Source organism: Engystomops pustulosus, chromosome 3, assembly GCF_040894005.1.
Source record: "Engystomops pustulosus chromosome 3, aEngPut4.maternal, whole genome shotgun sequence".
Taxonomy (NCBI): domain Eukaryota; kingdom Metazoa; phylum Chordata; class Amphibia; order Anura; family Leptodactylidae; genus Engystomops; species Engystomops pustulosus.
Window position 1 is genome coordinate 161,810,926 of NC_092413.1, and position 26,933 is coordinate 161,837,858.

Sequence of the window (26,933 nt, forward strand, 5' to 3'; positions counted from 1 at the left end):
TAGAAGGGATAAATTGCTGATGAGGGTACTAATTATAAGCAGTTGAAAGCTGATAATGTGTGTTTGGGAGAGGGGGTAAACTGAGGGCACATAGAGCTGATGGGGGGATTTAGTAAATTTGGTGGATATTATTTTCATGGACAAATCCGAGCTGTGCGTTATAGTAAGATGCATCTTATAGTCCGAAAAATATGGTAAAACCTGCAACTTCAAAGGAATATGAGATTTCAGGAATATTCATATCCATGTCAGATAAAGCATAGCTATAGTTTACAACATTATATACAGAAATACAAGATCTTAAACAAAATAAATAACAAAACTTAAAAGAAAAAAAGATTACCATCAAGATACGAAGTAAAACATTTATTGGGCTTAAATATATTACATATACACTAGAAGTACAATTAAGTTTTACATACTGTAGTAATTTCTTATTTTGCAAAATCTATACATTAAAGTAGATATAACAGCTTTAATACAATGCATACAAAGTAGTCTTAAATTTACAATACCAGAAAACGTTACTTTTTTAACATGAAATGTTTGGAATGTTTGTCCAATGTTGACAAAAATATTTGCTTGTAATCCAATTGTGCAAAAATACAAATCTGACATGTCCAATCCTTGCTTTCAAATTGACCTAAATAGGCAACAATCTATTACCAAAAAGCCTTCGATGTGTCACCGAGATATGAGGTGACTTCTTCGCTCCTATGTTTGCAAGCAGCAAATGTAGGTCAGTGCACTTATTTTATTTGCCTGCCATGGTACAAAAGTTATCGAGTAAAAGGCTGCTCTATTATCAACAGGTCATGTCAAAATGAACACGAGTGCAGGTGTCAAATCCTGACCCAAAAGCTCTGGAGGAATAGAAAGTCACAAAGGTCAATTCTAATTGCTTAAAATGTATCATATGACAAATGTCAGATACTCTAGATTTGAAGCCTTGGAGTGCCACATATTGACATCTTTAAGAGCCTTTATTTTTTAGTAAAAATAAAACCTCAAATGGATTATGAGAAAAATATAAAAATATATTTTGGCAATTTCATATTTTTAATGGACACAATCATTATAAAAAAAATTACATTAATCCCATAATAAAAAATACGCGGCCCCCCCTCCCCCAGAAATAAAAGACAGTATCTTCTAAAACTGGCCCGTAATGTTCTTTCTCCAAAATGCATATATAAAATATTCCCATAGTGGCTTACTAACGGCTGGCATAATAGGATTATATAGTAACAGCTATCATGAAACATTCAAAGCAGCATTACTACAAAGAAATAGTTTTGAAAATGAAATGTTTTACGTACCGAAAACGTTCCCTAGCCCCACCCTCCCACGTTTGTTTTTTTAAAAAACTGAATTAAAGAGATAAGGTGCAGTTTTTTTTACAGGTACCACTTCAAATACAGTATAATGTATTGATAGTGTTAATAATACGGAAGTGGCTTCCCATAAATTTGACTATATGATATAATGAGGTACTATACATACAATAATGGTACTTAGCTTTAATCTACTGATGTTGGCTGTCTATTTTAAAAACAAAATAAAAATTAGCCCCACCCTTAGCAGAAACTAGATAATAATGCTGCTATGAATGAGAGCATAAATATTTAGGTAAAACTCGTTGGCAAAAAATCGAATATTTCCAACAGTTTTTCTTAAATTAGGAATTTATTTTAGAAACCAATTAATTTTATCAATTTTGATATTTTGTTTTCAAGGTAGCAGCACTGCTTCAGAATTTCTCCTTTAAATCACAATACTTTATTACTTTATTTCTCTTTTAAACAATGGGACAATTACTTTGTACAATTTTTTAATAAAATACAAATTTCTTTTTATTAACACCTGTATAGATTATGCTCATAAAATACAAACGACATAAGGCATAACATATATTTAAATTAAAAAAAAATAGTAATTTGCCACATTTTTGGCACAAATATTAGTTTGCAGAGCTATGTTAACGTAGTGTTTACAGTTATATTACAAGACAATTCTAACATTTGCTACATCATTATAGGCACACAGCATGATTAGTGGATCGTAACACTTTCCCCAGAAGAGATGATTAGAGAATTGGATTACATGGTGTAAACGTTTCAATCATGGATGTTTTTTTGGCTTTACATGCGCTGATTTTATGTAATGATAAAAAAACAAATCTCAAATAAAAAGACAGATATCACTTAAAATGCTGCTGGGTAAAAATGAACCTAAATTACAAAAAAAATTATGAAACATTTAATTATCATGCTACAAATATTAGTACATTTACTTGCTTTTTACAATAAATAAACAATTGCACTGTAATTGGGGTTTTAAAAGTACTTAATATAATATATTGTAAAATAATAAAAAAAAAAAAACTACAACAAACTATTGTTGGGTTCCCCATTGCTTTGGTTATGGGAATAAGTAGCAGATATATAGAGGAATATGACATGATACCTCATCGAACGTCGGACATGAAATTCAATGCAAAGAAAAGCAGCAAAAATATACAAAATATAGATTTATATAAAAGCTGAGTACATGTTGTGTGTCTGTTGCACCTTCAGCTGAAATGTTTCCCTGAGGCACTTTATAATGTCAAAAGCATGGGTAGAAAAAATGTTAGTAAAATCCTTGTGTTTAGAAATTATAAGCTTTAGATTCGTAGGTTGGCTAAATTTGGCTAAGTTATAAATTGTAGTGTCCTTTGCTTACAAGAATACAGATTTCTGTACCCTTTCAGTCTTGGATTCAATGCAACATACTCAAATGACAATGAAATATGGGCAGTTTAAATAATTAAAATTATTCATATATATGAATCTCCATTATTTTAATATTTAAATAAGTTCAAAAGTTAGGGTTTAAAAATTATTTGTCATCAAAGGAAACCTGTCACCAGTTTTTACCCCACTACACTTGCAGCATCCTGAGGTCAGGTATGGAATCTCCTTTCTAGAATGTCCTCGTTGGAGAGAAATCTTGACTCTTTAGCTTTAAAAAAAAAAAAAATCTCCCCCCTAAACCCATGAAAATGAGCTCAAAATGGTCCAGCTCAGAGGGTGGACAGGGAGTCAAATTTTAAATACATTGGGCTCTATATATTGGGTTCTTGTATCATTACTGAAAAGTAATGATACTCTTGAATTGGATGTAGATCTGCAGCAGGCATTCCCAACAAAGTCCTTAATTGCCCATATATCTGTTTCTGTAGACCCTGAAGCCATTTAAAGATAAATTTGCATGCAGCAGAGGGGCGAGTATGACTCTATTGTTATTACCCCCTCCCAGGGAAGTATTAAACTGATCCCAGATAACCCCATTTAAAGTGACTAATTTAAAGTTCTCATTACTAATATCAGTATGTGCTACTTGATAATCTACTGGAGAAGGTTTCCATAATGTATGTTAAAACATTTCAATTGCAGGTAAACACCCTAATAGACACTGATTTATACTGTATATAAGTTTTGAGATTGTGTTAGGGCAGTCACTTTAAGCTTCATTATTTGCTAAATTAAAGCCAGTGCAAAATAATATTAACCAAACGATACATACAGTAATATACCAACTATGGACTACAGTAAATAATGTTCTAGCTGGTATGTTGCAACAGCTGCGTTGGCTTAAGGCAATGCAATCTTAGTTTTATAAAGTTATTTTGTTGGTTTTGAGCATGCTGTTACTGCCGGCCACCATGTACAGCAGACAACATAGTAGCCTCAAAGCACATACGATTTTAAGGCACAATTTTTATTTGCGTATAGTGTATACCGCTTACGTTTGTAAACATGCAGTTAAGTTCCCTTCTTAAAGATAGCAATATTATAACAGTTATACAAGCAACTTCAAGTAAAATACGTGGAATTTGACAATTTTCTACATGTATGTCTTTGAATGTATATGTCATATGAAAAGTGAGTAAATGCAGAAATGTGTATACCATTATGTGTGTGCAAGTCGGTGCTTCTGTGGAAAGCTACACGGATATACAAAGCCTTCCAAGCCACATGTGTTTGGATTGCCTTGAATTATCCTGTATTCTGATCATTTGGTTAGAAACAAAGTCAAACACTAAGTTAGGTCATGAGAATGAACCAGCTAAGGAACAGTACGCTGCTACTGTAATGTATTCTGTTGTATAGCTACAACGTAGAAACAAATTTCAGCTATGTCCTGGGTTTACATTTCAAAAAGGTGCAGCAAAACACAGAGAATGTATTGAAACAGTAAAAATATGAATATAAAATGTAGAACGGAAAATGTCTGTATTTAAAAAAAAAAAATAAATGAATGATTGAATAAATGGATTATAATGCGCAGCATTAGTTAAGTTTATATCTCTAACCTGTCTTCACTGCTTACTTCATAAAGAAGTATTGAAGTATAAAGGCAAATAAAATAGACAAGGTCGCAAAGCCTAAAACAATGAGAATTGCAAACTGTTCGTCTGTAGGCACAATGCCCTTGAGTTTTGAATGGTCAAGGTGTGACAGGTCTTCCGGCAACACGAGATCGTTCCGTCTCATGATAAAAGATGTAGATGGACTGTAAGGTCCACAGAGTTCCTGTGAAGTATCGATACATCGACGACATACACAAACCCGAAATCTGTAATCCGTATTAGCTTGTACACCTGAGATATGAAATGATTTGTCTTCTCCTTTGTATACCTGTAAGAAAAAAAAATTTTTTTTAAGATCTACAACATAAATGGGAACCACCATTTGAATTAACCCACATAAAATAAATACTTTATAAAAAAAATATATTAAAAAGCATTGACCTTATTCCTAAATGGGTTCCTTTCCGTGGCTGCAAGGCCAGTAATATTATTGGATTCCTACATACTGAATTTTACTTGCATTGTCCTGCCTCTTTGTTTTCGATTGACAGGTCTCACTGCTAGGACATGCTGCTGTATGGAACTATCACTGATTGCAAATATTCAACTACATACATATACAGCTCTGTTTACATATAGTAGAGGTAGGTAGTAAATGCTGTGTCAAATGTTTTACACAGTGCCTTGTTGGACATTGAGAGAGAGTTCTGTTACGTCATTAAACACCTAAGGATATGGAACCAGAGTAATGTCATCTAGGGTCCTTTACCCACTAACATTTGCTTCACCCATTAACATCTACCCCATGTATGTATCTGATCACAAGAAATCAAATCATGTTTTCATAGACTTGTAGTTCTCCTTATGCCTCCAGTATCTCCTGTGTCAGATACATACATGGAGTAGACTTTGCAAATGTTACATGGGTTACTGCGATCACATGACACGAATTGCTGAATGGGGAGGAGACATTTGGCAAGGGTTGGAGTAGATGGGAGGGAAGCCATAGAAGGTGGTGATATGCATGGAGAAGAAAGCCCTCACAGATACTGTTATATCATGACTATTGTTTGTTTTATTGTGCACATTTATTCATGTGTGGGTACTGTATGAAGAGGGCTCATGGGCTGAGTCATATTTGTTCCGATCGTCCGATCGTTCTGATGTCATCGGGGAGCGGCAATTGGTTGCCATGACAGCCTCAGGTTTTTGCCAGTGGCTCATTTTAATGCATACTGTATAAAAATGCCACATATTGCAATACAGGAGTATTGCAGTATATGGTAGGAACGAGCAGACCTTCTAGGGTTAAATTACCCGAAAGGGTCTAAAAAGTTGCAAAAAAAGTTTTAAAACTGTTAAAAAATTTTTAAAAAACCCCTAAAAATTCAAATCGCCCCTTTTCACTAGAACTGCTATAAACCGTAATAAACAGTAAAAATCACAAACATGTTAGATATCACCACGTCTCAAAATGCCTGATCTATCAAAATATAAAAACGGTTATTGCCAGCGGTGACCCTCATAATGGAAAATTGTGCCCAAATGGTCGAAACGCTACTTTTACAACATTTTACATCACATAAAAATGTTTAAAAAAGTAATAGAAATGTCCCACAGTCCTCAAAATGGTAGCAATGAAAATGTCAACTAATTTCACCAAAAACCTACACCTCACACAGAGCGGTACACCATAGCATGAAAAAGTTATTAGCGTCACAAGATTACAAAAATTATTATTTTTTTTAGTATACATTCGTTTAATTTTTCAAAATGTATTAAAACACAATTAAACCTATTCGAATTTGGTATCACCGTGATCGTATCGAACTAAAGAATAAAGCAGAGAAGTTATTCGGAGAGCATAGTGAAAGTCGTAAAAACTGAGCCAACAAGCAAGTGACGCAAACGTATTTGTTTTGCTCTCAGACACTTCTGATAAATATTGCAGTGCCAATGCTCATCACTCTGTTATTTCACCGATGGTCCTATATAATATTATGATGTGTGGCAGTGGTTTGCTATTGTAGGATTTTCCTCTCCACTAGTCATTCTTTTGATGTTTCAGTAATTTCACTATGGTATTATTATACTTTATACTTAAGCCCAGTCTTAGCAAAAAAAAAAAAGTCTTAATGGGTAAGGAAAATATTTAGATCTAACGATGACTGATTTAGCAGGGATCCAGTAGAATTCAAGAAAACTAATCAGGATTTTATCTGCTTGGCGTGACATACAATTATATAACATACTTTTCCTGCACACTGCAGCAATCTGGAGGAAGACATATAGGACAGGGAGTGGGAATTATATTTTCCCCTATTTGTAACAAAATAAATATGTAAATGATATATATCTCAAAGCGCAAATGCCCCTCTCCTCACATTTTTATGCAATTTCCACATTTCCATGTCATGCAAGAGATATGCTTCATGTGACAGCCGAGACTGAAATTAGCAAGCAATTTACTGACTCTGTTGCTCAATTTATCATAATTCACATATTGTGCTTCAATGTGTGTTATTTTTATCTTCCTTTAATTCACTTACATATGAGAACTCTTAACCTCTCATGTAAATTTTACACATTGCCTATTTGAATAAAAGGGCCATATGTACGGGCTTTCTTTTGCAGGATTATGGTAAATGGACAGCCAAATAAAAACTAAAAATGTAATACAAAGTCAACATACAGTGTATCATTGGAGTTTGACAGTTTAAATCAGTGTCGCCCTCTTCCTACACACTGGGTATTGGCTGCATAATGCAAACCGTTAACACCCACGATTGGTGCTGGCACTGATCATGGGTGCTAACCATTTAAATGCCCCAGGCACAGCCACAGAGAGCATTTAAATGCCATAAGTTTATGGCCCCGCCATCTTTGGCCAGATGGCGGCTCCTGTTGACGTTAATGGGGGAGGGGAGGCAATCCGTTCCTATGGAAGCCAGGAGTCTATGTGAGACTCCCAGGCATGTCAAGCGCAATCTATAACAGTGTTCTGGAGGAAAATTCCCATATATTGCAATACAGTAGTATTGTAATTTATGGCAGGATTCATTAAACCCCTAAGGGTTCAAGCACTCTAAAGGTGTCTAAAATTACAGTAAAAAATATAAAAAAGTTTAAAAATAAGTAAATAAATAAAAAGCTCAAGTAAGCTCCCTTTCCTTAGAACTGATATAAAAATAAACAAATAAAATCATAAACATGTAAGGCATCATTGTGTCTCAAAATGCCGATCTATCAAAATATAACAATGGTTATTCCCGGTGGCGAACCCCTTAACGGAAAATAGTGCCAAAAAGTCTGAATTGACACTTGTTTGCCATTTCGCATCACATAAAAATTTTTAGAAAAAGTGATCAAAAGGTCATACAGTCTCCAAAATGGTAGCGATGAAAACGTCATCTGACACAGCTCCATACGCCAAAAAGCTAAATGGCAAAATGAAGTTTTTTAAAAAATCTACTAAAACATAATGAAACTTACTGTATATACTCATGTATAATCCGAGTTTTTCAGCACAAAAAATGTGCTGAAAAACCTCACCTCGGCTTATACACGAGTCATTTAAAAAATAAACCCTCCGGTGGCCCCGATACTCAGCGCGGCTTCCCGATGTCGGTGCGGCTCCTCTTCTGTCTTCCCTGCGGCTCCTCTTCTGTCTTCAGTAACAGCCAGCATAGACGCAGCCATGTTATCTGTCGGCCGGCGCATACTATGACATCAGCAGCGGCCGCGTTATAGTTTGCGCTTGCCAGCAGAGAGCATGACCACGTCTCTTCTGGCTGTTATAGAAGACCGAAGAGGAGCCGCGCCGACATCGGGGAGCCGCGCTGAGCAACAGGGCCGTCGGAGGGTGAGTATATATGCAGGTTGGTTGTATGCTACAGGGGGCTGGATAGGCTGTATACTACAGGGGGCTGGTTGGGCTGGCTGTATACTACAGGGAGCTGGCTGCGCTGGCTGTATACTACTGTGGACTGTGTCCAAGCTGTTTTTGGTGGGACTAGCAGTTCATCTTATGGGAATATCTTGTTGTGTTCCAAGAGAAGATAAGCAGCCATCAAAGGTGAAAACTTCAGTCAGGAATAGCTGTCAGCTATAAAGACTCATGGCAACTTCAATACCTTTCCAAAAATTGGTGTGGGCCTTTATATAACCTATTTGTTAGGGTCTGGACAGCTTGTGGTCATTGGTGACAAGCTTGCCAAAATCTATTCATACCTCTGCTTCCTTATACACAGTTTTAGTTAGTGTGTTTTAGACCAGTGCAATAAACAATACATTATATTTGGAAGGCCTAGTTGAAATTTTATATTTTGACCCAGCAGCTCTGATTTATCCAAGCAATATATCATCTGCACAAGATTGGCGCAGTATCGGAAAGAAAGCAACAATATACCGTACATACTTGTGTATAAGCCGAGTTTTTCAGCACAAAAAATGTGCTGAAAAACGTCCCCTCAGCTTATACATGAGTCTATAACAAAAACCACTTAAAAAAAATAACCCACTTAAAAAAAAATAAACTTATATACTCACCCTCCGATGTCCCCAATGTCGGTGCGTCCCGTCTTCTTTCCTCTCTCATGGACGCGGCCATGTTTTCTTCCTGGCCGGCGCATACTATGACGTCAGCAGTGGCTGCGTCATAGTATGAGCCTGCTGGAAGAAAACATGGCCGCGTTGTATACTACTAGGGGATGGCTGTATACTACCGGGGGCTGGCAGGCTGTATACTACTGGGGGCTGGCAGGCTGTACACTACTGGGGGCTGGCAGGCTGTACACTACTGGGGGCTGGCAGGCTGTACACTACTGGGGGCTGGCAGGCTGTACACTACTGGGACTGGTTGGCTGCATACTACTGAGGGCAGACTGGCTGTATGCTACTGAGGGCAGACTGGCTGTATTCTACTGAGGGCAGACTGGCTGTATACTACTGAGAGCAGGCTGGCTGTATACTACTGGGGGCTGGCTGACTGTATACTACTGGGGCTGTATGCTGCTAGGGGCTGGCTAGCTGTATACTACAGGGGGTTGGTGGCTGTATACTACTAGGGGCTGGCTGGCTATATACTGCTGGGAGCTGGCTGACTATATACTACTGGGGGCTGGCTGACTATATACTACTGGGGGCTTGCTGGCTGTATACTACATGGGGGCTGGCTCACTATATACTACTGGGGGCTGGCTGGCTATATACTACTGGGAGCTGGCTAACTATATACTACCGGGGGCTTGCTGGCTATATACTGGGGGGGGGGGCTGTGGACAATGCATTTTCCACCCTCGGATTATACTTGAGTCAAAAGTTTTTCCCAGTTTTGGTGGTAAAATTAGGGGTCTCCGCTTATACTCGGGTCGGCTTATACTCGAGTATATACGGTAGTCTAGTCTTATAAACACTCTTTATTTTATACTGAGTACAAAATAGCACTAACAAGATTTCCACATTAGCGATGTAAGATTCACTAATTGGCATAGGGCAAACACGCAAAAAAAGATAATAAAATATTGTTTTGTGTAGTCTTTTTAATGAGAAAACTAATGAATTTAAGATCTATGATTGCATTTAGGATATAATGTTCTACGTCTACTGCTCTGAATTAACGAATACAATAATATTGTTATCTAGAACAATTAGGAAATATTTCTAATGTGAAAATGAAATTTTATCCACAAATTCTTTGGGGATTTGGAGTAATTTGCTTTTGGGGTTCTATCTACTTGGTCTGACTTACAATCTCAGAGTTGAACGGCCTGACTTATGGTCGTCTCTCAAAGAATTACAATTTAATTACTATTTCTCTAAAACTCAGGAAAATGAGTCTTGTGGCTTATTACAATCCTCTTGTAGTTAAAAAGAATGGACATTATTTCAACTAAGATGCTGAGCTGAAAGACAACGATAAAGCCATAAAGATAGTTCCGGTGGAATATATTACACATATTTACTTATCTGTCAGGGTTTGACTGCAGTGGAGATGATTTACCAGGGTACTAAAGGTTAAAAGTCACTAACTTTTTAGGCAACTTGTGTTCTATTAATAGCCTTTCCCATGCTGAACACAATTGCTTCATTTTTATAAAACATTTTGTTAAAATTAAATAGGAGACATGTAACACGAGGGGGTCTGCTACTTTTTTAAATGTAACACTATGTTCCTAAGTGTATTCGGCCTCTAGTAGCCAGAACCCCAAGATGGAACACGGGGGGCTGAGGGGCGGAGCTTTTATCGCCTGTGCCCTCATGGCAGCTCAGTTGAATGTATGCAGCCCCAGCTCCCTTCCTACTCCTTCTTCACTAGTTTCTACTGTCCTATCTGTCCTACTGTCTATCTTGCCCCATTCTAGAGAACATATGATGACATCACTAACCCTACTTGTTCCTTTGTTCTATGCTGCTGGGCTTTTAACACAGAAGAATCACTTTCATTAACAACTAATTGGCAAGAATGCTGAGTGGTTGATTCCCATTGCTCCGATATTGATGACCTTTGCTACCAACAGGTCATAAATATGAATACCCCTGAAAACCTTTTCAATATTCTCCTTGGGAATAGTACTAACCTGTTTATATTCGGACTCTCGACCAACCTGTACTTGCAAAATGTATCCAATTGGATCTCCCCTCATAGGGGATACTGTCTCCCAGGCAATTTCACATGTGTTTCCTTCTAACTGCGTTACACGAGGAGCTGAAAAAAAAGTTTAAAAAAAAAAATATTTAGGCACAGGAAAAACTTTTAAAATAAGTGTGACTGCATATTACCCCTGTATTCTTTACCCTATATACTCTGTGGAAGCAAAATCACAGGAGTCAAGATGTGGGGATTATAAAAACTATAATCTTATATTAGAATTTGCAGTGGACTTGTATCTGCTACAACAATTCATACTGGGAATCCAAATGTCACAATATTTTCCAGACTTCAAGGAAAAGGATCTACTTTTTCCAAGAACTACTCACCTGTCCTGAACTCGGTATATGTAGTCTACACCTATTCAAGTCAATAGTACTGTACAACGAAAAAAGAACTACTGAACTAAAATTTTTTGAAGGCTCTACACATACTCAATAATACACTATAGATATATCAATGCATCTATCCATTACTGATTTCAGAAGCTTTGACTGATGCAGGCCTGGATGATAAGACCCACACTGATGGATCAGAATAAGAGACAGGTGACCCAACCTATCAACAAGTCATGGTACCATTTCAAATTTTTTTAAGTCATATGAACCCGTTAAGTATTTCAGTATTCCTGAAGCATAAAGGTTAATTTACTCCCACATTATTAAATCAACAGATGGTTACATTGGTAAAATTGGCCAAATAGGCAAAAATGCGAATATTTCTCAATAATTTGCCTGAATATAAGGTTAGTCACTACATTAGATTTCTTAATTGGCAGTTAGCAGACTCACCTTTAATGGTTGGTGGCACTGATTTGGTTGTACTGAAAGCATAAACATCAGAAAATGGTCCTTCTCCAGCATCATTCACAGCCTGGATTCTGAAGTTGTAGCAGGTAAACTCTGACAGTCTCTGCACTTTATAAGTGTGGCTTGGACCTCTATAAATGGGGAGAAACCTGCCAAAGAAAGCAGATGATATCAATAATGTTGGTGGATGGTATCAACTAATCAGAGTGTGTTTATCACAATTGCCAGTACAAAAAAGTGGTAAAAACAGCGCTAGAAAGTGAAAGCAAGCAAGAGACTGGTTATCACAGACAGACTAACGTTGGATATCCATTCCTGCTGCTTTGTGGAAATACAGTCCTAAGAATTACACAGTAGGACAAACAAGGGATCAAATCAGTGAAATAATGCTGATATAATGTATACAGTGCAAAGACATAGGAATTATATCACTTTTATCTTAATGGAAACCTAAAATCCATCAAAATGCATTTAATAGCAATTTCCAGAATAACATCAGATTACGATTAAAGCCGGAAAAGCCAAAGGAATGATGGCATTTAAACAAGAGATAACAATAGATTTTGTTTAGGAAATCTAGAATATTATGCTGGAACTGAGAGATCAAAATGAGCAATTTTCTTTTCTCATGGTACATTAATAACACACATGAGGATATATAAGCCAACAAGTTATAAAACAAAGGAGAAAAATTACATTTATTAATCAAAACAACGCTGACCTTTAAGATGATAATGGCCACTTACAGACCAAATACTCTAAGTTATAGACAACGTGCTTACATTACACAAAGGAACAACTAGTACAGTCATGTCATATACTGTTTGGTGTTTTGTTTGCCAAACTAAACTAAAACAGTTGTAGGTAATAATGAGCACAAAACGTTCTATCTCCTATCTTGTATCTTGTCCCTCAAACAATCATTACAAAAAGTAACAACTTCTTTAAATTCTATGGTTTTACACATCTAAAAACATTTGACCCTTTGTGATATAATCATTTATTTACCAAAAATGTTGGCAAAATAGAAAAGCGTTTGTAAGTACACCCAATGAAGTAATAGTCTATGGAACAACCTACAATAATTTGAAGTAATGACTTCATGAGCCATTCAAATGATACCAGAGGAATTTACCTCAATTGTTGCTTACAACCAATGCTTTAATTTATTGATCCTTCTAAGCATTCATACGCTCTTTATTCATCCTTGATGGTTGTAAGGTGTTTGTGCTGATATGCTTTGTTTTTTGCCAGTCGTAGAGCTGTGAATTATGGCCAAATATTTTGTCTGGTCCCCACAATTCTTAAAGAAAACCTACCATCAGGAATACATTATTTGAGGTCTTCCTGATGGTAGATTCCATCTTCTATACTCATTTCTACACTGTTTTTTTATTATCCTGTAACCTAATCTAAGTAACTGAAATCTTTATCTTTTATTTATGCAGTTTACCTTTGGAGGCTATTGGGGTGTGTCCGATCTCCAGCAGCTGAGGCTACTCCATGCCCCAGTAATCTCTAGCTGCTCTGCGTCCCGCTGCGCTGCTGCTCGTGCCCGCACATGGGCAGTAAATTCTGGTTTGGCTCCGGTTTCAGTGTGACCCGGCGCATGCACATTGCCAGCTTCATCAAAGAAGCACCGTCGCTCTGCATAGTTATTACACAGTAACGGTAGCCGAACCGGAATTTACTGCCTAAGCGCGGGCACAAGCATGCAGGGTGGCGGGAAGCAGAGTAGCCTCTGAAGGTTATTTGCAAAAGATAAAAATGTAAAGTTACTTAGATTAAATTACAGGATAATAAAAAACTGTGTATTACTGATAGTAGGTTTACTTTAATGGCTTGATTAGATACAACTTGGTACCAGCTTTCTTGTGGCAACCATTCCAAACAAGCCATTATTGCCCATATGTTTGTCAAGTTCTACTTTATGAACTTGAACATTAACATACTTACTGGGAAAATGCAGCTCTTTCTTTCTTCCCAATCAGTTTGACCTTGTGATGAATTTGTTAGAATGTCCATTCCAGGGAATATTTTCAACTGTCTTGAATGTTTTCCCCATGTGAATAATCTTTGTCACTGAACAATGAAACTGTTTGAAAATGGCATTAAATGACATCTACCACCAGGATGAAGGATAGTAAACCAAGCACACTTATATACAGGAACTGCTCTTCTTTAAGTTTCCTATTCTCTTGTTTTTAAGAAAAAAAAGCATTTCGAATTATGCAAATGAGCCTGAGGGGGTTCCAGGCTCCATTCACACCTATGGAGCCCAGAGCCCCTCAGGCTCATTTGCATAATTTAAAGCCTTTCTTTTTAAAAGCAGGGCATAAGAAGCTAAAAGAAGAACAGATCCTTTCAGAGGGGAAAAAAACGGTATGTAAGTGTGCTTTGTTTACAAAATTTGATCCTGCTGGTAGATGTCCTTTATCCCCTTCACAACTGCCATACGGCTGTATGCGTCCTATTTGCACATGCCCTGTGCAGAAAGGACATTTATAAACGCCTTGACAGTGACCAACTTCAAACAGCCATATCTCCTGAACTGTAGCACATAGGAACATAATTTTATGTTATTTTAAACGGAAGAATCTCCCCTTTAATATCATGTATGGACTATGTACCGGAGATATTCATTCTTAAATTTACAATTGGGAATAGAAAGCTGTATATAAAAATTATTTTTAATAATAATAATAAAACTATCCTATCAAGTTAAAGTCTCACATGTCCTGAAAAAAACTAAGTAAAAACTGTTATGATATGTAAAGCTTTTCCAGAGATGTCGTCATTTAAAGAAGAGCATAACAGAATATCAAAAATTGACCTGGACATTCAGGCACCGATGAGCATCAGTCACAAAGGGTTAAAAGCCTTCCTCAACATGATGGACAACACCAATTGTTTTTGTTGGTTAAAGATGGTTTCTGAGTTCCTTCCTCCTTTGCATTGTGGGGATGTTTATGAAAGCAGTAAGGTGCCTGACCTCTGCATGAAAGCCTGTTATTTTGTAACAAGATGTCCACCAGGCCTATATACCTGTGGTGGTCAGCTGACCAAACACCTATGTCAGTTGTTGCAAAACTAAAATATAAAACATATTTGCATTTGCCCTAAAAAGGATATGTGATGCAATATTGAAAAACAATAAATATGATGTTTATTTCAGTCCAAATTCATATTTATGAGGTCACGTTATGAATAATATATAGCAGACATAGCATTTTCACATCATCATAGTCTGAGATCCAGACAACAACATTCTGATAATTTCCAGGATCATTTCTAAATAATCTAGGCTTGCTCTTAATGTAGACAACAATGGGCTATTGGAAGACTGCCACCAAGGTCTCAGGGAATAATAAGATCTCCTTCTTATTACTGAAGTATGAATATCATTATCATTATTGAAGCAGCAGAATGCTCAACGTCGCTGCAAAGCTTAGGATGATTTGCTATTTATGTTTGTATGGCTACTATGTTGAAAGATTTTTTTCTTTTAAGATTCAAACAATACAGTATAATCCGATTACAAGACTAAGATAAACCTATTCACACCGCATATTTATAACCAACAGGGGAATTTATCAATTCTATGGTTTAAAAAAATGATGTATTTGTGCTAAGATGTGCTACTTTTTAATCAATTTGTCTGCTACTAAATATTACAATATGTATTACAATGTACACGTTTCATTATTATAACTAAGGCTTATGTTCACACTACCGTTCAAGGGTTTGTTCCTTACCTCTGCTAAAAATAGTGAAGAACATAGGTTTAACGTATCCATTAAAAATTCCATTGACATCCCTGTAAATTTGTTCTGTTTAGGCAGGTATCTATTATCCATGCATTTTTTGGGTTTTTCCGTTTTGGATAACTTATACCTGCCTAACTGACCATAGCAGAAGACATAGAGTTTACATTAATGTCAAAGGGAATTTTAACAAACGCGTTAACCCTCCGTTCTTTACCATTTTTTAACAGAGGTAAGGAAAAGAGTTTTCAACGGTAGTGTGAACTTAGCCTAATACACACAAAGGAGGAGATCTTTCCGGACCTTTATGCCAGTTTTTTGGTGTACAAACCCTGACAATTAGGGGGGAGATTTATCAGAAATGTCTGAGAGACAAACTCTTATAGTTGCTCATGGCAACCAATCAGAGCTCAGCTTTCATTTTATCACAGAAGTATATAAAATAAAGGCTGAGATCTGATTGGTTTCCATGAGCAACTAGAACAGTTCTTCTCTTAGACGGTTTTGATAAATGAGGCCCTGAATGTGAATATAGGAGGAGCACTATATTACACTGTATCAGTATGTAATAACATAGCATGAGATAGACCACATACAATATGGATAAGAATCTAAAATGTTTGGTTGTTTAGCTTGGTTGACAAACCAGGTGAAATACTAAATATCTAAAAATGTAACTTATAAATCGACTATATTCTTAACCCAGACCTCTGTATGGACGACAAACAATATATGTGTATAAATTATCCTCCACTCCTACTCCATTACCTATAGTAGATGTATCACTTAGTTAAATTAACCATATAAAATGACAGGACCCCTTTATAGACTACCACAAGATGACACAATAATGTACATAAATGTTTATGTATAAGGTAACGGAAGTCTTAAATAAATGTAATTATTTTGAAACAAATAAATATATACCATGAGCTTTTAGCAGATAAGGCTAATAAACAGATGGATTAGCTGTTTCTACAAGACTCTATGTCCCTGAAAAACCAAAGAGCTCAGCAAATGACATACACAGGGCGCTCAGCTTATAAAACCAATGTAGTGAACACTTACAAGATGCAAACGTGCAATGCCGGCAAACCACTTAAGTCATGTTCTGTTCTGAAATTGCAGAACAGTTAACATAAAAGCCGATTAAAGATGTTTCCATTAATGTCACAGTAAGTTTACTCCCACTTCTTATTGTCTTGTGACAAGAGACATGGTGATTTACTTATAACCCACAGAAAATGTTGTATATACTAATATAGATCTATATATTTCTTTATCTACCGCTGCATTCTAGAACATCAAGCTCTGGCACAAATGATTCTAGCTACTAAAAAGTTATCAATCTTCGAATAAAAAAATATTTTCAATACAGATTCTTAAAAAAGGTACTTTGCACAAATAATTATGTATTAGACATAATTATCCATAACAATATCACATAGCCTGAGGGTGCGGTCACATGTCCCGCTCCAACTCTGTTTAGAAACTGCATTAACGCGCACAGGAGTGTGCCACGGAAACGCATGCAATCGGTAACCCAAAATCCGTGTCTTGTATTGTTTAAAGTGTAACCGTCATTCTGAGCAAAAAAATACTAAAAAAACATAATTCTGCTCCAGGTGTCCCTGGGAATCATTCCTCAAAGTATTTTGCCTCTCAGTCCTCATTTAATTCCTTTTTTGGCCCATAGCAACCACGGTTTTTGCTCTCAAAAAAACTACAATCAGCAAGATGGAGGAGCGGGACCTGCCTCCTGTCACCTCATCACAAGTGCATGCTGCTGACCAGTGAGACCATATCTAACTATCTATGTATATCCTATCTATCTATCTATCTATCTATCTATCTATCTATTTATCCCATATCTATCTATCTATGTTTATCCTATTCATCTATCTATCTATCCATCTACAGTATCTATCCATCTGTGTATATCCTATCTTTCTATCTATGTACCTACCTATTAAAGTAAAACTTCTGCACAGCACATGAGGGGACAGCTTGAAGACTTGGAGATTCTCTCCTGCCGTTTCCTGCTGTGGAGTGTGAAATGAAGGGGAGGGGGGATTGTGATGGATCTGCATCTTGTGTCTATGTGGATTATTTGTTTATATACAAGTGTAGGGAAAGCTAAGGGAGAGGTAAGATTGTAGGTGTTTGGTTATAACATTAGTTAGAGCTTCTGGCAGCACAGGACAGTGCTGGAGCACTGAGCTGTGAGGTAAACTGCTGGGAGCAGAGAGAGAAGGGGTAGGTGTACCTCTCTCCGTAGTCAGCTCCTTAGTGAAGACAGAATGTGCCTAGCAATAGCAGTCTAAGGAGTCACTGACAACAGGGGGAAAGCTGCAGACTACAAGAGGAAGGAGAAAGATTCGGGTAACTAATCCAATTGCAAAAGGGCTAATTCCAACCGTCTAAACCCATCTGTTAAGTATTGTCTACAGCAAGCAGTAACCCCACTGTTATGCTCCCTCACATAGTGTCTGCATCTTCCATTGAATATAGATTGTGAGCTTTTACAGGCATGGTCTTCCTTCTACTTGTTAAAGATTACTGTAGTTTTTGTGTATTTTGTACTTCCATTCAAGGGTGCAGCTACAGAGCTAGCAGCCATGGCAGCTACTACGGGGCCTAGAGTGTCAGGGGGCTCTGCCACCCGACCTGCTACACTAAAGAATGGAGGAGGTGCATATTATTGTCACTAAACAGCAGGAGGAGCTGAGAAGATTGTTCACTGTCCTGTCTGCAGGTATAATGTTATAGAGAAGGAGCCGAGCAGATTATACATGGTGTTCTAGTTGCAGACAGAATGTTATAGAGCAGGAATAGCTGAGCAGATTCTACATGGTGTCCTATCTGCAGGCGAGATGGTATAGAGTAGAAGTAGTTATGAAGATTGCACATAATAACATATCTGTAAACAGAATTTTATGGAGTGGATGGAGCTGAGCAGATTGTCCAAAGTGCCCTACATGCAGGCAGCATATTATTGAGCAGAAGGAGTTGAGCAGATTGTACACAGTGTCCTGTTTACTGGCAGCATGTTATATTGATACCGTATTTTTCGGACTATAAGTCGCTTCTTACTATAGGACGCATCCCAGATTTAGGCTTCCAAAAAAGGAAAAATTTTACACCAATTAAAATATCCCTGTTGGTCGCACTAAAGCACAGTACACACAGATCTTCTCCATCCATACTTTTACACACACAGCTCTGCATCATCCATACAGTTACACACACAGCTCTGTGTCATCCATACAGTTACAAACAAAGCTAAGCTATACACACAGAACCCCCCTGCCCCCCACACACACACTTCTCCCCTTTCCAGCACAGCATGTCCCCATTCTCGGCAGTATGTGGTGATGTAAGAAGCATGTGATCAGTCACATGATTCTGACATCACCACGGGCCCTGTAGAAAACCTGAGAGAGGGGAGAGCAGTGCGGAGGCTCTCCTCTCTGGGAGATCAGGTGCAGTTCTATATCAGGGCATTACCCGATCTCCATTACAGTGGTCAGGAGAGTCTGGCAGTGCTGGATCCTCCTGACCTTCGGTCTATAAGATGCAGGCTCTTTTTAGCAAGATTTTTTCTTGCTAAAAAGTGCGTCTTATAGTCCAAAAAATACGGTATGTAATTTAATGGAAAACAGGTCACTATAACTTATACCTTCTCATTCTTGGCTTCCAGTCTACTGGATATCAGCGATGGGCAGCTTTTCCAGAGAAAGCTGTCAATCATATGACCACCCAATGGACTGCTAAGCCCAGAAAGGAATTAACATGGAAAAGTAACAGGACTTACAACTTTTCCAATCTGTTTCCCATCTCCTCCTGCTCAATGCAGCCAAAAAATCCAACTACATGTTCAATGTTAATGTTTCTTTTTTTAATCTCCATTATCATCCTAATCATCTGCCCGTTATCTTCTGTATATTTTACATCATCGCTGAGATATTAAAAACATTAGATATAAACCGTTTACCGCTGAAACATTACTTTAAATGTACAAAATGTCAGAAAGTGGCACAAAAATTTCATCATGACCACCATGCATCATTTCTAGTTATAAATATAGAAGTATCACAAAGTCTAATAGATCCATTTGTAGTTCACTAAAAACAGTCATCAATATATTCAGATTCTCTCTCCAGTTCACATGAAACAAACAGCTCTGCATAGGAAGTCAGCCAGAGACCAACCGTAAGATAATGCTGTCACCTTGGTAAATAGCAATATTAATCTTTCAACAGTGTTTATAACTCTCACTTCAAGCCAAAATTTGAGTCCAAAAATTAACTCACTATTTCAAGCTTCAGTTCCTACAGATGTATAACTATTGTAATATGGGATACCAGACGGGACGTGTATGTCATTTAAAGGGACAGTGTTTTTCTAAACATCATTTACGACATCATAAAACAGAAACTAACAGGTCAATGTTCAGTTTTGGGAAACGTCAGTGCAAAGCTTCTCATTGGGCCCCATAGATCATTTATTACATTTGTACAGCACAGACCGATAGGTACCACTCATATTTAGGCACTTGTGTTGGTACCCTCACAGATATGTGATACCACAGTGCAGGTAGCCCCAGCCCATAGTGCTAAGAAGATACCAAGGAGATGAATGTCTCCACTGATGCTGTTTAGTAAATCACATGAGAAAGATGTAATCTACTTAGAGGGAGAGTTTTATTCATAGGATTTCATACAATAAATACAATTTTATAGCTTTTGTCAATAGTTCCCAATTTACTTGATATACTTCTGAGATTACACTGGTGTTACAGCAATCGGGTAACCAGTGACAGGAGCAGACCATCTCTTCGAATTGAAACCCAATAAAGTCGGACCAGGCATTGAACTTCCCACTGAAGCAGTGCATGAAGACATTCACACGGATAATCTCGCTACTATGTTAATATATGAGATGTGTTGTGGATAAAGTAGCCTATTCTGTTTTCCAAAACATAATTACAAGAAGACTAAGTGGTCTGTTTAGTAAACAATAACAGGAAACACCATTTCCTCTACGTTAGGATTCTAGTTAGGATTCAATATAAAATACATGTCACGCTGTCCTTTTAGCCCTTTACAACTGATTTACGACACCTGCTTGCATGTTCAACATTGAAGGTCATGAAAAAGTGCTGCGTCTTTAGGGGTGGGATGTATCACGATTTGTGTGCCTGAATGCTGGAATACAAGTCATGACTTAGTTGCCATTGCCGGCACAGAGCCAATGGCTGTAGCCTACACGAGCTCCACGCTAAAGCGCATTTCTACACCACGCAGGACCTAGAGCAGAACTGTGCCCGGTGCGCTATAGTGCACTCTAATTGCCAGAAATATATTGAGAGACCAGAGTGCATATAGCGCAAGCGCTTGACAAAATCTGCCTATATGTTCTCAACAATCCATCTTGGACTGGATGTCTGGTGATAGGTATACTGTATTCTGAAGCCAAAACATATCCAAGGAAAACTCTCTGATTCTGTTGATAACGTGTTTGACAAACAATCAAATGTGTATAAGACCTCCCAGATAGCAGACAATGAAGAGCTAAGGATCAAGCGAGCCTGCAGTCAACTACCCATTCCTTTCATTCTGCTACCATTGGTGTCTGCATTAACTAGAAAGCTGGTCATGCATCTGTAAGTCTGGAGTCTGGAGAGTGAACTCCTGGCTAAACACTCATTTGATTGACAGCTTATCTTATGTAAATGAGAACCCTATAAACTTTTTCAAGATTTTCAAGTTGAGCGTGTGGATAGACTTTGGGCAAACCCATGAGTCTGGCTTGTATCTGGTAGGAGGAAAAGCTTTGTTTTACCCTTTGTGCAATAAATGTATATCATATGTATATATTTTTACAAAAAGATTCTATTTTCTTAGTTGTAAGTAATAAAGGTTACCAGTAAGTTTTCTTAGGTGGCAAATGGGCACTATGGGGCTTATTTACTAAGGGTCACAGATTGCACTTTTGTTGGACTTTGCACCATTTTTGGGATTTGCGCAGTTTTGACAGGTATTTAACAGGTGACCGTGCTGGGATTGTGTAGCACGCAACTAGCTTTTGCCGCGGCAGCGCTGGCTTTCATGCAACAGAAATTGGGGGTGGTGCGGTGTCTGATTCAGACTGAGTGCGGGATTTAACTTTCAAATTTTGTCCCAAGACAATGGGGGTCATTTACTAAGGGCCGATTCGCGTTTTCCTGACGTGTTACCCGAATATTTCTGATTTGCATCGATTTTCCCTCAATTCCCCCGGGATTTTGGCGCACGCGATCCGAATGGGGCGCATCGGCGCCGGCATGCATGCGACGGAAAAAAAAAATGTGTCGTGAAAATTGCACTTACCTTCACTCAGCCCGGCTCGGTGTATTTTAGTGCGTTCCGATGCTCTTCAGCGCAGCAGCGCCACCTGGTGGACAGCGGAGGAACTACCTTAATAAATCCCGTCCGGACCCGAATCCAGTGCAGAGAACGCGGCGCTGGATCGCGAATGGACCGGGTAAGTAAATCTGCCCCAATGTACTTACATGCACCAGGAAGAAGAAAGTGAACTACGGTAGACCTGAGCGGGGAAGCGACACATGCAGGATATTGGGCGCACTATGTTAAAGAATCACGGCAGAGTGCATTATCATCAAACAATGCACTTTTGGTAAATTCTGCAATCCAGGTAAGTAAATGTGTCCCTATGTGTTGGTCTTAAGCTTTAAATGATGTCAATGTAAACACACAGCGCAGGTTTCTTTGCGATCTTTCAGGAGCAGGTCGGCCATTTAGCTGCAGTCTTTTCTATTTCAGGCTGCATAACACTAACAACCATATCAATTGAAGTAGAAAAAAGTAACGGAATACAACATCATAATCATTGGACATAAAAATAATTGTGTTTCAGGGGAGTCCTTAAATTACAAGTTTAGTATAAAGTTGCAGTACCTTTCATAATACAAATAAATATACCTGGTCCGAATCCTAGAGTACATAGTACATAGTCATTTTTCTAATAGGGTAGATCCAGAATATATTCCATAGCTTACACTGAGCAATATGCTTATTACTCACAACTTCTGTCCCGAGAATTCAATATCACAGTAGCAGTCAGGTAAAATTTTTCAGGGAATGTATGACATACCGGCAATGAAAAATCGTGATTTGAAACTAACGTAACTGGTATAGATTTTAATGGGCATTTGGCAGTGAATAATGTTCTTCATGTATCGTAATAGTTCAACAGATCCCATCTGGGGTCTCGCAAATTTACCCAATGATGCTATTTTCATTGCAGATGTGCTCATCTGCTCAACAAATATATATTAACCTCATATCATATATTCCTGAAAAAGGTATGCATAAAAACTAGATGAAAATATATGACTCCTCTCAGTGAGCGAGAAAATAAATGCTACTGTCATCCAAAGAGCAGAGGTCATCCCTAACACTAGGTAAAGTCTTTCACCAGCATTCATACACTCTACATTCATACTAGGAATCTCAACATGAGCTATCATAAATTAATTGTCCGTCAATTATGCGAGGGAAACAGAGATCTGGTTCTAGGCATTAGTGTCGACAATTACATCAATTAGTGAAGCAGAATAGTAGCCGCTAGCATAGCTTAAACCAAATGTAATTTACATAACCATACTTTTTTATAAGGTCAAGACACAAAATAAAATCTGCACGTGTATAAACAAAACATGCTGCCAGAGGGAGCCAAGCACAGTACCTGGCCATCTCAGGACTGGCCATAAACTATGAACTGAGAACTAAAGTTCTGGAACAATGAAATTTGCACCTGTATGAAGTCAATGCTGAAGAGGATGGAAGATTTTTGTGAAAATATATAAAGTGCAAAGGTTTAAACACAGCTCAGTGTCCTACAAGATACAGTGCAGGTTCAGGGGGTTAACCAATGCCTATCCACACTCACAACTTGGGTAGTGTTTGACCAAGACCTTGCACTTGGTCTTCATCAGGTTGAAAAGAGTTTGATAGCTGTCATTCGAGTATTAAATCAAAAGTTCCTTCTATAGACCTCCATATAGACCATCGGCTCTGCTACATATCTAGTTAATGCAGTGAGCAGGAAGTGCTGAGGAAGCATGGGGATGACACAGTGTAACAGTCTGTAAAGCCAGATCACAGGGCAGCTCCCCAGACTCTTTAGCATAATTTTAAAAGTTGATTTTAAAAGGCAAGAGGCTTGGATAACAAATATATGAAGACTACCACAGTAACAGTGCCCCTGGTTTATCATGCTTGATGTTTCCTATACTAATAATGGCTGATTCTCTAATATTGACAGAGATAAATTTAGATTTTGGAAATTTTGATAATAAACATTTAACCATGTTATTCAAATATTATTTTCTGTTAAAAGGAAATACATAATCAGTATCTTATTATGTAATTTACCAGGTCATTTGGATTATGCAATAGGCGCTAATGACACACACTTGATGGAAACCACTGATCAGTCATTAACAGACATTTCCTTTTAATCTTCTTAAATGAAGAGCATCAATTGTGTCAAGGACTATCTGAAATGTTGGTATTTGTCTTGTATTTACCAATAAACCAACCCAGACAATTTAGTTCTTGGTATTTCAATTTGTGTTGAAAAGGATTCAGGCTAAGAGTATCACAGTTGCTCGCGTCTTCTTAGCTAATACTTTCTAATATGGATGTAGTATCCTGCATTTATAGGCAGGTGTATATGGTGGATACATTCTTTATCAGTTCCATGCGGCATCATGTTTAATCTATAATTCATCAGAGGTTACTTCCAAATTGGATGCTCATAATTCATCCATAAATGTTAAAAATGTGTGCACACTGCATTGGGTGGGATTATAAAGTAAGAATATTCTGCAGCTTATTTATTGTTGACACAAATGTCACTATTTTCTAGTGTGTATTCTGTATGAGTTCCACCCAGTTTTTAATATTTCTGGTTGTTAATGAAGAAACTTTCATTTACTTTCAGAGGATATATTCTGTGCAAGTGCAAGCTGGATTACAGTATAAGGCTACATTCACACTGACGTCTTCTCGCTGGAGAGGAGGTGGGATGAGCGCTACTCACTCCTCCCCTCTCCATAAGAATTTTGTTTGCGGCACTATTGTTTCACAGCTGCACTTTGTCCAAATTTTGCGCCTAAAGGAGCGTGGTAGAGTATGTTCTTAGTTCGCGCCACATTTAACACTGCGCCACAATTGTGTCGCGACAACATTCAGCCAAGTGTACCAAGAAAAACAAGGTGCAACTTTGAAAACAGTCCAGAACAACCAACAGTGTGAGACACTATTAAATAATGTGGCATAAAGTGCACGGCAAGACAAGCTGCACTACGGCACATTGCAGCAGTTTTCATATATATGGGCCAAAGTGTCCATTGCCAGACCAGAACTGTAATAAACAACGGAGGATCCCAAAATAGGTGCTAGTTACACCCAGTTTAAGGGTTACACTGAGAAAAACAGAATTCCAAATCTTCTTTTCGTTATACATAAAACTTTATTGTTCCTGAGAAAACGTAGTTTAGCAATTATGCTAATTAGCGTCCAGGGTCTCTAAACAAAGCCATTCGGCGCTTCTACTTTCCATAGTTATTGTCTTCTTCCTCTGCTTATCACCCCGCCCCCCAAAAGAGGCTTCTCTTACTGAAGACAGTGAGCAGTTGCCTGCCTGAGCCGGCAGATGTCACTAAATCTCAGAAAGGGGAAACAGTGGGAGAGGGAGGTGATAACCGGAGGAAGGTGGCGTAAATAATTATGGAAAGTAGGAGTCTCGAACAGCTTTGCTTAGGGAGCCTGGAGCGCCAGATGCTAATTAGCATAATTTTAAAACCACGTCTTTTCAGGAACAAAATAGAAGATCCTTCATATGCATTAAAATTCTGTATATATCCTCATGGTTAAGTTACCACCATTAACTGTATGGCCTAAAATAGCTGCATATTTGCTATGAAAATCTGCTCACCTTGAGATTAAGAAAAAAATTGGAAATGGAAATCAGCAGGGAACCCACTGGACCCTTTCTGATAAATTTCTGGGAAAATACATGAAATGGAAAAGAAAAATTGCAGTGTCATGTATTAAGAGGATAGAGAAACCTTGTTGTTTTGGAAAAATCCTGGCACATTGAGTATGATTAAGTGGCCAGAGGATGGACAGCAATGTGTATTACAGTCCAAACATAATGATGTTTATAGTAAACCAAGAGGACATAATGTGCCTTAATGACACAAATAAACAAGAAGAGAAATCATTGAACATGTACCTTTTATTTTTGTCTTCTATTTGAAGGATGAAAATGACATCATCCAATGTTTGAAACTTTGTTCCGCTTTCCCCCCACTTTAATTTCAGACTCTGGGGTCCAGCGGCTGCACACTCAAGCCTAGGAGGCAGAGGAGGAAGCGGGTTTGTCTTTACGCTGATGGTTTCACTGAACGGCCCAGCACCAATTTCGTTCACTGCTTGAATCCGGATTCTGGAAATAAGAAAAGGAATACAGTAAAAATGCTTGGAGATTTCTCTTGATTTTGCAGACAACTCATCACTTTGTATAGTGAAATCTTCTTTAAAGGGTTTTTCCACTACAGCAAGTGATATTGATGTTATTATATGTTGGTAATGAAAAGTTAATTGGAAAATTGTATAACTTCCTTACGGTTTGGGTTATAATGAGCTGTGAACCTGACCAGGGACTGGTTTTTATCCACAGGAAGCAAACAGTGAAGCTTCCTGTAGAATGACAGCAAGCAGAGATCTAGAAAACCATGAGAAATTGATACAGAAAGTGTTTTGGAAAATTACACAAACAATATAAATTTTTTTTCTAAAAGTGGACAACCCCTTTAAGTCATGGCACCATTCCGGACATGCTACTATTAGCAATGGGACAAACTGGACAGCCATTTAAACATGGAACTTTCTTTAGCAGAAAATTAGAGAAAACTTCTAAATAGCTCAGAGAGGAAAAGTCAAATTCACAGGCACTGAATACTATGGTAAATCAATGTACGGCATAAACAATGTTATAGTCTGGGACAAGGATGATATAAACTGTTTAGATGATGTTAATTGTAAATGACAATATTTCACCAAAAGACAGTTTCAACAAAAATATTGAGTCTACATGCAACACTGGATTCACAAAATTTCACGTTAATTGTGAAAGACTTTCTTTTACTAAAGATGAACTGTCCAAGATCTAGGATTTCATGAAAATGAACATTTTACAGAAAATTATAGAAAATAAAAGAACATATAATGGTTGGCAATTTCACATGACCTTTTTCACAAGTGAACGACGTGGATAACAAGAAA

General features: G+C 37.7%; 1 protein-coding gene across 2 annotated transcripts in view; it reads right to left on the minus strand.

Annotated features, from left to right (window-relative positions):
• Window positions 1-351: 351 nt before the first annotated feature.
• The window catches only part of FNDC3B (fibronectin type III domain containing 3B), a 188,027-nt gene continuing 161,445 nt past the window's right edge, over window positions 352-26,933 (minus strand). For both annotated transcript variants that reach the window (XM_072142793.1, XM_072142794.1), the window contains exons 23-26: window positions 25,882-26,094; window positions 11,795-11,961; window positions 10,933-11,060; window positions 352-4,682 (exon numbers count right to left, since the gene is read on the minus strand). In XM_072142793.1, coding sequence (XP_071998894.1) covers window positions 4,371-4,682; window positions 10,933-11,060; window positions 11,795-11,961; window positions 25,882-26,094 — 820 coding nt within the window. In that variant the 3' untranslated portion in view covers window positions 352-4,370. The remainder of the gene's footprint in view (window positions 4,683-10,932; window positions 11,061-11,794; window positions 11,962-25,881; window positions 26,095-26,933) is intronic.